The sequence below is a fragment of the Triturus cristatus genome, chromosome 2_2 (assembly GCF_964204655.1).
Source record: "Triturus cristatus chromosome 2_2, aTriCri1.1, whole genome shotgun sequence".
Classification (NCBI taxonomy): Eukaryota; Metazoa; Chordata; class Amphibia; order Caudata; family Salamandridae; genus Triturus; species Triturus cristatus.
Genome location: NC_140582.1, coordinates 1,186,544,210 through 1,186,558,588, shown reverse-complemented (window position 1 = coordinate 1,186,558,588; position 14,379 = coordinate 1,186,544,210). Strand labels below are relative to the sequence as shown.

Below are 14,379 nucleotides of genomic sequence, written 5' to 3'. Positions count from 1 at the left end.
TGGTACCATGTGTAGCCCCTTTGACAACAAGATGTAAGGTATACAGTCTACAAATTTGAAAGACTATATTGAAAGCATGCGAATTTAAAGAAGGCTTCACAGGTGGACATATTATTCAAAATTCTCCTCCGACATGGTATTATTATAAAAATATTACTGTGGAGGATCTAATGCTTAAAATGCATTCCTTTTCTTGTTGTCTACAATGTACAATGCAGGAAAGTTGTTCGTAAACTAGAGAAAACATTAACAGGTTGGCATCAGTAAGTTTGCAAAGTGCTTTTTAATAGGTATTGTGTACATTTGTGTCTTTGTCAACACAAACTTAAAAAAATTAATAAATACAAGAACAAATACCACCTTTTCTTTCTAGCACACTGCAATACATTTTTTAAGGAAACTGTAGGAGGCTAGTGTGACCAGCAATATGAAAGAAAGGAGCAACGCCTAGCTCCAGGACCACAAAATCTTGGATACAGAGAATTGTCATGAAGCTACATTAAGATAACTGAATGTCATGAATATGATCTTTATCCAACACTCGAGAAGTTAGATAACAATGGCGCACTGATGCTGGAGCTTGTAGAATGCAGATGGGTTGTTTTTAGTGGTTGTGTGGCCTTCCTCTTCCACGACCACGGCCAGCCTGAGATGAGTCTACTGTGGATCTGGGATTCTTAATGGTTTCATCCACTGATAGAATAAGGCAGGCAGCCTCAGAAGCGGCTGTTAAAGCATTGATTCGTACAATCGCTGGTTCCCAGACACATGCATCATAATTGTCTGCAATGTCTTCATTGTTGACATCCACTCCGTACCAAATGCCTCCCTGCAAGAAAAATCCAAAATCAGACATTCATGCATTCACTACAATGTGTAGCTATATGATATTTCCTAACCAATACAATTACACTAAGTTGGTTGAGGCAAAATAAGTATTACAACTTGAAAAACAATTCTTTACAGTACAGCAAACAAAGAGGACCAGACCATTTTAACCTTTGTTTTCACAGAACAACATTTTAAAGATTAATATTACAAAATCAGTCAGATGGTGTGCAAGTGCAGGGCTGATGTCAACCTACTTTATACTACATGGGGTAATACTGGATCATGGGGAAATACCAAATTAGGCAAGTAGTGCCCTTTGAAGGGCATCATTTAAATGGGTTTTCTTTCCCTTGGGCTTAATTTGCTAATTGGACATATTCCTATGAATAAACAATGGACGACTTCTAATAAAGTTGTATGGTAAACATAGTAATCTTCACGTCAACGTTCTCCCAAGTAAAGTGATGAAGTATATGGCTAACTCTGACTTCCTAGAAGAGACCTGAACTCATAAATCAGGGTTAATTGTAGAATCCCACACCTTCATTTATGAAAAAATGCAGTTCATTGGCAGAGGCACTTATTACTACACGAAACAAAGGACTGATAAATTACTATAGCTTGGTGGATGCTTTAAATTCAATCCAGTAGATATATGTGGTGTTTAAATCCACTAATAACTGACAAAACAGATTTGATCCATGAATTAGATCCAGCAACAACCAACTAATCATAAAGAAACAGTTAGTCTAAGAGCATTTGTGCTCGCTTTGAAAGCTACTGCGTGGATGGAGCTTTGTAGGCAGTAAGCTAGGAACGTAACGAAACCTCTCTGCAGAGTTTGCATCTAGTTCTGAACGCCTGCTGCACATGAAGACTCAATGCTCGACTCCTCTGAAACTACAGCTGCTTCTGAGAGGAGACCACAAAAGAGGATGGCAATTCACATACTAAGGCTACTAGCTACCTCTCCTAGTGTCTTCCTTCACAACACCCCCATGTGACTCAAAGCCCTATTTCTGATGTTAGGCTGGTGTCATTCTAAAAGTTCAAATTCACCCAGAAGTATTTTTAGTGCTGCTGGAAGTTAGTCGGAAAACTAATAACATGTCAGTAGCAGTCGCCAGGCTGCCTGGATTGTGACCCAGACAGAAACCTGTGCTAATGGAGTAAAAGAATCACTTTGGCTCATGCGAGCAATCTTCTGGAACACTGGGTGTTTTCTTCACTGTGTTTTGCTGTCTTTTAAACTCTTTTCCAGCACAGAGCCTCCACTTTTTGTGAAATGTTTTTCTTGTGGAGAGAACAGACTGCTACAGATCTTCACATGGTCTGTATGGTTTTTCTCCCAGCCTCACATTCCGTCAAGAATGGTGAATTTTGCCAAATAATGTTAAAATGAACTTTGAAGGCAGAGACGTTATCAGGTAGTGGGTGAGGTCTGAAGGCTTCAAGACCTAAGACAAGTGTGAGTCTCCAGGGAAGACTTGGCTTCCAGTGCGCCTGTACCTTCTTCCACTAAGGCCAACCACAGAGAGAGGTACAGGAAGAGAAAAATCAAGAAAAGACAGTATAAAACAAATTCTCGTATGTATTAATTTAAACAGTCTAAACATTTGGAAAATCATGACTTCACCCAGTTACTTTCCGCCATGGTAATTGGGTTCTTTTACCCTCAACTGGAAAGCTCAAGAGGCCCCTTTGGACCAGTCAATACATTATTAAATATAGACCATAAAATGTAATTAAAATCTTGTCTTCAAGAATAGCCAATGTTACCCACAGGGCTATAGATATTAATCACCTGTTTTTAGCTCATGATGGCTTTTGGATGCTAACTTACGCTAGTGGAAATTATGCATGTGCAGAGACCAGTATGAAACTATCAGCTGAGTGTGGGGGTTTAGAAGCAGAAATAGCACCTAATCTACTGAACAGGGAGTAACATAACAGTTTAGAAAAGTATGGGGTGCCCCTCCCATATGACTGCAGTGATTGTATCATGATATCAGGTAGAAAAAGCAGAATTAATAGTCCGAGCACATGCGAGTAATATTGTAGTGGAACAGGAAACCAAGCAGGGCCGCCAACTCTTCTCATTGCTTTTACTTATCGCAATGGATTCCTTAATTGGTGCTGTATGTGAACAAAATAAAAACAGCTGCCGGGGCAACAAAAGGAAAATGCTACTTACCAGTATGCATCTGTTCTCGGCATGTAGAGCTGTAGATCCATATACTTGTGCATAGATCGCCATCAAGTGTTGGGCTTGGATGTTTGCACTTTGTTTTTCTTCGAAGAAGTCTATCCAGTCACGAGGTGGGCGACACCTCCCTTAGGTGATAGGGCGCATGGGCATTGACTCCATTGTTTTCCAGCAGCGGGTCAGTAAGAATAGTCAGAAGGAGATGTCCATGAATGTATGCATCTAAGTAAGATATAACTGCAACAGGTATAGGTACCCTGGGAGGCGGGTGGGCGTATATGGATCTACAGCTCTACATGCATACTGGTAAGAGGCATCTGAGCTGTAGATCACATAATTGTGCATAGACTATACAGCAGTTATCTCCCAAAGCGGTGGTTAACCTGTAGCTGTTGCAGTAGTTTGAAATAATGTACGTAAAACTGCCCGGCCCACTCGGGCTTGTTGTGCTGCTAGCACATCCACCGAATAATGTTTTGGGAATGTGTGAGAGGTAGACCATGTTGCAGCTTTGCATAGGTCTTGTATGGATATATTTCCCAGGAATGCCATAGAAGCCCCCAGTTTACGTGTAGTGTGCTCTAGGGGGAATTGGTAATGTTCGTTTCGCCTTTGCATAGCATATTTGAATACATTTAACGATCCACCTTGCTATGCCAGATTTTGATATGGCATTACCCTTGTGTGGTGGGGCAAAGGCTACAAAAAGTTGATTAGTGTTACGAAAAGGTTTTGTCCTTTCAATGTAATACAGTAATGCTCGTTTGACATCTAACATGTGTAGAACACGTTCTGCCACTGAATCTGGTTGAGGGAAGAAAATAGGGAGCTCTACAGATTGATTAATGTGAAAGGCAGAAATTACTTTGGGAAGGAATTTAGGGTTGGTACAAAGAACTACTTTATTACGGTACATCTACAAAAAAGGTTCTTCTATGGTTAAAGCCTGTATCTCACGGACTGAGTGACGTGATAGCAACTAGAAAGGCCACTTTTGCATGTAAGAAATTGCATTTCCCATCTGTGTAAGGGTTCAAATGGTGGACCCGTTAGTCTGGTGAGAATAATATTGAGATTCCACACTGGGCCAGGTGGACGTCTCGGTGGAATAACCCTTTTGAGTCCTTCCATAAATGCTTTAATGACAGGTACTCGAAAAAGAGACAAATGCTGCCTGTTTTGTAGGTATGCAGCAAGATGCAATCGGATAGATGAGTATGCCAAATTGAAACGTAAATGTAACAAATAGCATATATTGTTTTGTACCGAAGCATCAAGTGGGTTGATGTGGCTGTTACGATATATGACAAACCGCTTCCACTTGGCTGCATAGCAGGCTCTTGTGGTAGGACCCTTGACCTTGCTTGGTAGGTCGCTCCCCCTCCGCACAGCACCGCCTGTGCGTCCTGTCCCTGCCCCAGCCGCCGCTGCTGAGGAAAGTTGAGGCCCTCCTCGACCCGCAGGCTACCACCTGTGCCTCATCCCTGGTGGCCAGTGGTAGGACTTATGTCTGTTCGATTGCTAAATCGTACTGCCCGTATCGTTTTCTCTTTTGCTGTCTGACTGCTGTTGTCTGTCTCCCCCCCCCCGTGCCTATATTTTCTCCTGTACCCTTCTTTCCTTCTGTTCCCATCATGACCCCCGTGATTCTGTGCCAGTTTCTCCTTCTGTGAGCCCCGTGATCTGTGCCCGTTTTTTCCTTCTGTGCCCCTGTGATCTGTGCCAGTCTTCCCTTCTGTGCCCCCTGTGATTCTGTGCCCGTTTTTAACATCTGTGCCCCCGTGATCTGTGCCCGTTTTTTCCTTCTGTGCCCTTGCCTTCCATGCCGTTCACCGCTCCCGCCGCTGCGTCCCCGACTGCCCATTCGCTGCCCCTACCTCCCGCCTCCCAGCTGCTCCTCCCTCCCACCTCCTCATATATGGCAGCCGCGCCGCTGGCGCGCCCAAGGCAAGCAGCACCAGGACCCCTGGCCCTGCGAACGCCACGACGCCCGCCTCTGCTACGACTCCAGCACCCTCCACGCACTCAACGCCAGACGATCACGCACCTGCTGCCTGGCTGCCCCGAAGCGCACCCAAGGACCAGTCTCCTGCCAGAACTGCAGCTTCACCAGCATCCGGCACGCCAACCCACCTACCAAAGAACCCAACCACCTCAGATGCATCCTTCTCAACACCCGCTCCGCACGCAAACACGTCGTGGAACTCTGGGACCTACTGGACTCCAACACCCCAGACATCGCCTTCCTGACGGAGACCTGGCTGAACCCCTCCTCGGCACCAAACATCGCCATAGCCATCCCGGAAGGCTATAGGATCACCCGCAGGGACCACACCAATGGAGTAGGAGGAGGAATCGCCATCGTCCACAGGAACACTCAGTCTCAACCAACACAGACGACACCCTCAGCACCGCCGAACACCTGCAATTCCAGATCCACACTGATCCCAACACCACCCTCAGAGGAAACCTCATCTACAGCCCCCCCCAGGATCACGAGCACAGTTCAGCGACTCCCTCACCGACCTCATCAGCACACACGCCCTCGCCTCCATGGACTACATCCTCCTCGGGGACCTGAACTTCCACCTCAAGAACAACAACACCAACTCCCCCCACCCTGATCGAAAACCTCCGACTCAGACAACTCGTCACTACACCCACCCACTCAGCCGGCCACACGCTTGACCCCATCTTCTCCGCCAGCTCACACGTCTCCAACAACACCACTGAGCTCCACTGGACTGATCACCGCTGCATCCACTTCACCTTCCGGAAACCCACCACGCACCACACAGATGCCGCGCCGCTGCTGGAGGAAAGTCACCGAAGACCAGCTTTCCACCACCCTCACCCGGAGCCCACCCCCATATCCGACCCAGACACCGCCGCTCGCAACCTCAAACATTGGATCAACGACTGTGCCAACACCCACGCCCCGCTCAAGAAGCCCTCCAACACCCACACTAGCAAGAAAGCCAGCTGGTTCACCAAAGACCTCCAGGCCTCCAAGTGAACCTGTCGAAAACTCCAAACAAAACTGGATCCTTGAACGAACACCGGAAAGCTACACAGCCCACAAGAACGCCACCTGCAGACAGCACCACCTCATCAGATCCGCCAAAAGGACCTTCTTTAAAGACCACCTAGACAACAACGCACACAACAGAAAGAGCTCGTCAACATCGTGAAGGAACTCTCCAACCCCAGCTCCAACACCAACGACATCCCACCTTCAAAACACCTGGTCTCGCTGGCCACCTTCTTCCATCGCAAGATCGCAGACATCCACAACAGCTTCAACGCAGTCCTCACCCCAGCAACCACTGAGACCACCACTCCCACGACCACCACCCGCCTGGACCAACATCAACGACGACGACACCATCAAGATCATGAACACCGTCCACTCCGGATCCCCGGAAGACCCTTGCCCACACCACATCTTCAACAAAGCAAGCAGCACCATCGCACCCCATCTTATGAAAACCATCAACATCCCCTTCTAGACAGCGACCTTCCCGGAGAGCTGGAAGCTCGCAGAGATCAACGCCTTACTCAAGAAACCCAAGGCGGACCCCAAGCACCTCAAAAACTTCCGAACCATCTCCAGTTCCCGGCGAAGATCATTGAAAAGGCAGTCAACAAACAACTGACCAGCTTCCTCGAGGAGAACAGTATCCTGGACCCGTCCCAGTCTGGGTTCCGCAGCAACCACAGCACCAAAACTGCCCTAATCGCCGCCACCGATGACATCAGGACCCTGCTAGACGACGGAGAAACAGCAGCCCTCATCCTCCTGGACCTATCAGCCGCCTTCGACACGGTCTGCCACCGCACACTACGAACACACCTCTACGATGCCGGAATCCAAGAGAAGGCCCTGGACTGGACCTCCTCCTTCCTCTCTGGCAGAACACGGAGCGTCTGCCTCCCTTCCTTCCGCTCTGAAGCCACCGAGATCATCTGCGGCGTACCCAAAGGCTCATCCATCAGCCCAACATCTACATGGCACCACTCGCCCACATCGCACGACGGCACGACTTCAACATCATCTCCTACGCCGACGACACCCAGCTGATCCTCTCCCTCACCAAGGACCCCCACACCGCCAAAACCAACCTCCACGAAGGAATGAAGGCCGTAGCCGACTGGAAGAGGAACAGCCGACTGAAGCTGAACTCGGACAAGACGGAGGTCCTCATCCTCAAATCCACCCCCTCGGCCTGGGACAACTCCTGGTGACCGACTGCACTAGGAACATCCCCAACACCCACTGACCACGCACGCAACCTAGGGGTCATCCTAGACTCTACCCTCTCCACGACGAAGCAGGTCAACACAGTCTCCTCCTCCTGCTTCCACATCCTTCGCAGGATCTTCAAGTGGATCCCCACGACAAAAGGACGGTCACCCAGGCCCTCGTCAGCAGTAGACTGGACTACGGAAACGCACTACGCAGGAGCACCGACCAAACTGCTTCAACGCATCCAGAACGCCTCCGCACGCCTGATCCTCGACATCCATCGCCGCAGCCACATCACACCCCAACCGAGAGACCTGCACTGGCTCGCTGTCAACAAGAGGATAACCTTCAAACTCCTTACCCACGCACACAAGGCACTCCACAACACCGGACCAACGTACCTCAACAGTCTCTACACCCCCACCCGCCAGCTCCGCACCGCAGACCGTGCCCTCGCCACCGTCCCCCACATCCGAAGAGTGACCGCCGCCGGCAGATCATTCTCCCACCTCGCCGCCAAGACATGGAACACCCTCCCCATCCGCCTACGGCGGACCGAAGACCTTCTGACCTTCAGAAGACTTCTCAAGACCTGGCTCTTCGAACAGTAGCAGCTTTCCACCCCCACCCCCCCCCCCATTGCCTCGAGACCCTCGCAGGTATGTAGTGCGCTTTACGAATGCCATGATTGATTGATTGATTGATGATATTCATGCAGTCTGGCAGTAGATTTACTCCAGGACTTCAGGGGCCAGAGCGCTAGATTGAGTTGACTGGGATCTGGGTGTCGTATCTAGCCATGGCTCTGGGTGAGGAGAGTGGGTGAGTGTTAGACCTGTCAGCCCTTTGGGTGGTCCCTCCTCATCATTATTTATTTTGTCCCACTTTTGCCTCAAACCCTGTTTGAATTTTTCCTTTTTGGGAACCACCAGACTTTTTTTTAGTGTTGCTGCAGATTCAGGGAGCCATTTTACCTACCCCTGAAACTTCTGTCTGAGGGCCTGGAGCACAAAATGGTGGCCACCTGTGACATCACCAGCATCCACTGGAACCTACCAGCACCTTCCAGAACATTCCAGAACCCTGTGACAGTTGGAGGCGGTTTAGAATGTTGGGAAGCTAAGACAGAGAGTTGGCAGTTGGAGCTGGCAGTTGGCACCTGACTGGTGAAGAGTGAGCAGCAGAAGCCTGAAAGAGGAAGGAGTGAGGCAGCAGGGGTGGAAACTTGTGCCTGGAGTGGGGTCCATAAACCCACCCGTGATACTAGTCCCTACTGACTGAGCCCAGGCTGGAGCCCTGTGTGGGAAGAAGGAAGAAAAACCATCTTAAGGACCTGGACAGCAGGAACAGGCCTTAGAAACCAAGAACAGTAAGATCCTGACCTGGATACTGGTTTCCCTGGAGCCGGACGTCGAGTAGCCTGGAGACCTGGAGCCTGAGGTGGAGAAGCGGCGCTGACTGAAAAAGCAGACGTCGTGCCCAGAGCCGCCAGAGATCATGAGAGGGCGCAGACGGAGGACGTGAGGTGTACCAGAGGTCGAGGAGGAAGTCAACCAAGGTCGAGTGAGCGGTGTCGACGGGGGAGTGAAGTCCGCCCTCCAGAGTCGCCGGAGACCGAGGTGAAGTGTGCCGGAGGTCGGGAGTGGAGGTCGCACTCCGGAGTCGCCGGGAACCTGAGGAGAGGAGCACCGGAGGTCGGGAGTGAGGATCGCACTCCGGAGTCGCCGGAAGTCGACATCGAGCCAAGGCCGGCCGACGTCAGCGAAGTTGAGGTCGCCATCGGACCGGAGCCGCCCGAAGTCGACATCGAGTCAAGACTGCCCGACGCCATCGAATCGGAGGTCGAGATCGAGCCGAGGCCGCCATCGAACCGGAGGCGCCTACCGGCGTCGTCAGGAACTGGCATTGTGCCGAGGCCGCCGACGTCGAACCGGATCCGCCTCACGGCGTAGACACGACTCCAGCGGCGTCGGAACATCAGAAAAAGGGCAGTAAGTGGAATAGAGGGCGCCAAAGGCCCTGTGGAATCCTAAGAGACTACTCTAGGGGTTAGAGAGGTGCTGGAACCAGCTGGACTGTGCCAGGGGTGAGCTGGGACTAATCTAGAGGGGTTGTGTGGAGTGAGAGAGCCAGGTCTCTGGTATTCCCCCCTTGATCTACCTCAGTTTAGGCCTCAGCCTTGTCCAAGCCAGGGAGTAGACACCCTCAAGCCTTCCACATCCCCACAAGCTGTGCCTGGGCCAAATCAGCCCTTAGGAATTCAAATGTGATCTGATTCTATGAGTGTCACTGTCAGCTTTTAATTATTTATTAGGGGCACTGTATTTATTGTATTTAACCTATTTATTGCTTCACTGTATTTATTGGTCCACAGTATTTATTGATGCACAATATTTATTGGTTTACAGTATTTTTTGCCTCAGAATATTTAATTGCCTGTATGTATTGCACTTATATTTATGCCTTCATTATTTATGATCACCCCTATTTATTGAATCATTAAGCCAGTATTTATTTGACCTGCACTATTTAAAAAGTTTGTATATTGTGATTGTTATTTATTTATCTAATCAGCAACTAAGAGAAAAAGAAGATAAAGATATTTTCATAATTTTTACGGTGTAGTCGTTTTTGGAACGGATGCACGCATGGTTATTGTATGGGTATGTCGTATGCTTAGCACGGAGCCTGATTCCTGACCACTCGAGCCAAGCTACCACAGTGTGTCCGGAAGAACACCACCACCCTTTCAGTGTGGGAGTGTGTTTTTCCAACAGTGAGAGTCTAGTTTTCGATGAGGAACTACTGAGAGTTCCAGTAGGGTTGTGAACCATGGTTGGTGTGCCCATGTCGGAGCAACCAGGATTAGGGTCAGGGACGTTTGAGTTTCCAAACCACTAATAGAATGAGTGGGAGAGGCGGAAAAGCATAAGCAAAAATTCCTGACCAATTCATCCATATTGCATTACCATTGGACAATGGGTGTGGATACCTGGACGTGAAGATTGGCCATTTTGCGTTTAGATGCGTGGCAAACAGATCTTGGTCTGGGAAGCCCTACATTTGGAAGAATGGAAGGAGAACTTGATGAAGTTTTCATTCGTGTATCTGCTGTGTTTGGCGACTTAGCAGATCTGCCATCTGATTGTCCACTCCTGGGAGGTGTTCCGTCAGGAGATAGATTTTGTGGTGAATGGCCCTACTCCAGATTTCCAGTGCTAGCTGGGACAGTTGGAGGGAGTGTGCCCCCCCCTCCCCTTTTAGAATGTAGTACATGTCGGTCATGTTGTCTGTACAAATTAGTACTGTCTTGCGTGATAAGTGAACTTGAAATGCTTTTAGTGCTAGAAAGAATATGCTACTTACCAGTATGCATCTGTTCTTGGCATGTAGAGCTGCAGATCTACACACTTTTGCATAGATCGCCATCTGATGTTGGGCCCGGATGTTTGCAGTTTGTTTTTCCTCTTGGAAAGTCTTTGGAAGTCACAAGGTCGGTGACTCCTCCTTTGGTTCGTATTGCGCATGGGCTTCGGCTCCATCCTCAGATTGTTTTTCGCCAACAGGGAAAGATGGAGCGTAGTAATAACAGTGAAGAAACCCATGTGTGTTGTATCTAAATAAGATAGACTGGAACAGATACAGGTAGCCGGGGAGGCGGGTGGGCGTGTGTAGATCTGCAGCTCTACATGCCAAGAATAGATGCATACTGGTAAGTAGCATATTCCGTTCGAGGCATAGGAGCTGCAGATTACACACTTTTGCATAGACTATATAGCAGTTCCCAACCTTAGCGGCGACCACCGGTATCTGTTGCAGTGGTTTGAAATAGTGTTTTTAGTACAGCCTGGCCCACACTAGCTTGTTGCTTGGTTTGCACATCTACACAGTAATGTTTAGTGAAAGTGTGCGGTGTTGACCATGTAGCTGCCTTGCAGATATCTAATGGGATGTTCCCTAGAAAAGCCATAGAAGCGCCTATCTTTCTTGTAGAGTGGGCTTTAGGGGGAACCGATAGCGTGCGTTTTGCTTTGTGGTAGCAAATCTGTATGCATTTTACAATCCACCTAGCTATCCCTGATTTTGAGATAGGGTCGCCTTTATGAGGTGGAGAGAAAGAGACAAACAGTTGTTTTGTCTTTCTGAAAGGTTGTGTTCTCTGGATATAGTAAAGCAAGGCCCTTTTAACATCCAGTGTGTGTAGAGCCCTTTGGTTTAGATGAAAGGGTGAGATGACTTTGGGTAGGAATTTTGGGTTGGTACGGAGGACAACCTTGTTGGAGTGCATTTGGAGAAAAGGTTCTCTTATAGTAAGTGCTTGTATCTCACTGACCCTTCTAAGGGAGGTGATGGCTACAAGGAAAGCTGTTTTCCATGTGAGGAATTGCAGCTCGCATTTATGCAAAGGTTCGAAAGGCGGTCCCATTAGCCTTGTGAGAACTATATTTAGGTTCCACACAGGTGAGGGTGGCACTCTGGGGGGAATTAGTCGTTTTAGGCCTTCCATGAAGGCTTTAATGGCAGGTACTCTGAAAAGTGATGGGTGCTGTCTGTTTTGTAGGTAAGCGGCAATTGCTGCGAGGTGTAGCCGAATGGATGTATATGCTAGGTTACACCTTTGTAGATGGAGCAAGTAGCATATGATGTGCTGTATAGATACGTCTAGAGGGTTGATTGTGTTATGGCAATAAACAACAAATCTTTTCCACTTTGCAGCATAGCAGGCTCTAGTGGTAGGCTGGCTAGCTTCTCTGATGACATTCATGCAGTCAGGGGGAAGGTTAAGGTATCTGAATTCTAGGATCACAGGAGCCAGATTGCAAGGTTGAGCGGAGCTGGGTCCGGGTGTCTGATCTCTCCATGGTTCTGGGTTAGGAGGCATGGTGAGAGGTGTAACTTTTGGTGTGGCACTACCGAGAGTTCCAGCAACGTGGTGTACCACGGTTGTCTGGCCCATGTTGGAGCTACTAGAATCAGTGTGAGGGAGTGCTGTTGAAGCTTTCGCACCACTAATGGAATTCATGGGAGAGGTGGAAAGGCGTACGCAAATTTGCCTAACCAGTTCATCCATATCGCATTGCCTTTGGACAATGGGTGTGGGTATCTGGCGGCGAAGCTTGGGCATTTTTTGTTTTCGTGGGTGGCAAAGAGGTCTATCTGTGGATGCCCCCACATTTGAAAGAATGGGTGAAGAACCTGTGGGTGAAGTTCCCATTCGTGGATCTGCTGCTTCTGTCTGCTGAGCAGATCTGCCATGGTGTTTTGGACTCCTGGGACATGTTGGGCTAGGAGAAAGATTTTGTGTGGAATTGCCCATCTCCATATGCTCTGTGCTAGTTGAGAGAGCTGTGGAGAGCGTGTGCCGCCTTGTTTTTGAATGTAGTACATGGCCGTCATGTTGTCTGTGCGAATAAGGACTGCCTTGCCTAAAATCTGTGTCTGAAAGGATTTTAGGGCTAGAAAGATTGCCAGTAACTCCAGATGGTTGATGTGGAGTAACTTGTTGCGGCGTCCATGTGCCCTGCACTGTGAGATGTAGTAGATGAGCTCCCCCAGCCGGAGCGCGATGCGTCCGTTGTTAGGATTATTTGTGGAACCGGGTCCAGGAACGGTCGACCTCTGGAAAGATTTGTGGTGTTCCACCACTGCAGAGAGCGATGGGTGCGACCGTCTACCAACACCAGATCTGTCAGTTGCCCCTGGGCCTGGTTCCATTGGCGCGCTAAGCACTCTTGCAGTGGACGCATCTGGAGTCTTACATGAGGCACTATGAAAATGCAAGAGGCCATCATCCCTATCAGTTGCATAAACACTCTTGCTGGGAGGGAGTGTTGAAGTATGAATTTTTAAGGCCAAGCCTGAATGCTTGCAATCCTAGCCGGATTGGGGTAGGCTATGGCTTTTGAGGTGTCTATGGTGGCACCGAGGTATTGCTTTATGTGGGATGGTGTTAGCTGGGATTTTTGGTGGTTCACCGTGAAGCCTAGTTGGTGAAGTAGTTGGATTGTAGTGGCGGTGTGGTGTACACATTGGTTGTAGGACGCGGCTTTTATAAGCCAGTCGTCCAAATATGGGAAGACATGAATGTACAGTCTTCTGAGATGTGCCGCCACTACCGCTAGGCACTTGGTGAATACCCTTGGTGCTGTTGTGACCCCGAATGGGAGCACCTTGAACTGGTAGTGTTGCGCATCCCCTACAAATCTGAGGTACTTTCGGTGGGCATGGTGTACCGGAATGTGAAAGTATGCGTCTTTCAAGTCCAATGTGGTGAGAAAGTCGTTCTGGGAGAGGAGCGGAAGTACCTGCTGAAGTGTTACCATGTGAAAATGGTCCGAATGTATGTATGTGTTTAGAGGCCGGAGATCTAAGATAGGTCGTAGAGTCTCGTCTCTTTTTGGTATCAGAAAATATAGGGTGTAGACCCCTACATTTTGCTGATGTGGGGGGACCGGTTCTATTGCGTGTTTTTGTAGGAGGGAGATTACCTCCCGTTTCAGTAACGCGGAATGTTCTTGCGACATTGGGCATTGTCTGGGTGGAATGTTGGGGGGTAGATGTGAGTTCTAGGCAATACCCTGAACGAATAATTTGGGTCACCCATTTGTCTGATGTGATGGACTCCCAGACATGAAGGAAATTTTGTAGTATGCCCCCGACCGGAGTGGGATGGTCTGGAGGGAGCAGGGGAAAGTCATTGGGTAGGCGGTGTGGCAGAGCGGGCGGTATTTGTTTTGCCTCTGCCTTTATTATTATTGCCTCTATAGCCGCCTCTTTGATAACTCCTTGTGAAGTAGGACTGAGGAGGGGATTTGTAGGATGTGGACGCGCTATCTGAGGAGTAGCCTCTGCCCGTGCGCCGAAAGGAAGAGCGGCGAAAGGAGCGCCTAGGAGGGTGAGACTGTAGGGCTCCCATCGATTTCACCTTACCTGTGTCTTTCTTCATCTTCTCAAGGGCGTCATCTACCTTTGGACCGAACAAATGTTCTTGGTCAAATGGATGGTTTAATATGGAGGCTTGTACCTCAGGTTTAAAGCCTGAAACTCTCAGCCAAGCGTGGCGACTGAGGAGGACACTAGTGTTAGTGGCCCTGGA

At 48.9% G+C, this 14,379-nt stretch overlaps 1 protein-coding gene across 1 annotated transcript in view; it reads right to left on the bottom strand.

Moving 5' to 3' along the window:
- Positions 1 to 264: 264 nt before the first annotated feature.
- Positions 265 to 14,379, bottom strand: part of CCT7 (chaperonin containing TCP1 subunit 7) — a 144,796-nt gene continuing 130,681 nt past the window's right edge. The window contains exon 12 of the mRNA XM_085642772.1: positions 265 to 829. Coding sequence (XP_085498898.1) covers positions 605 to 829 — 225 coding nt within the window. The 3' untranslated portion in view covers positions 265 to 604. The remainder of the gene's footprint in view (positions 830 to 14,379) is intronic.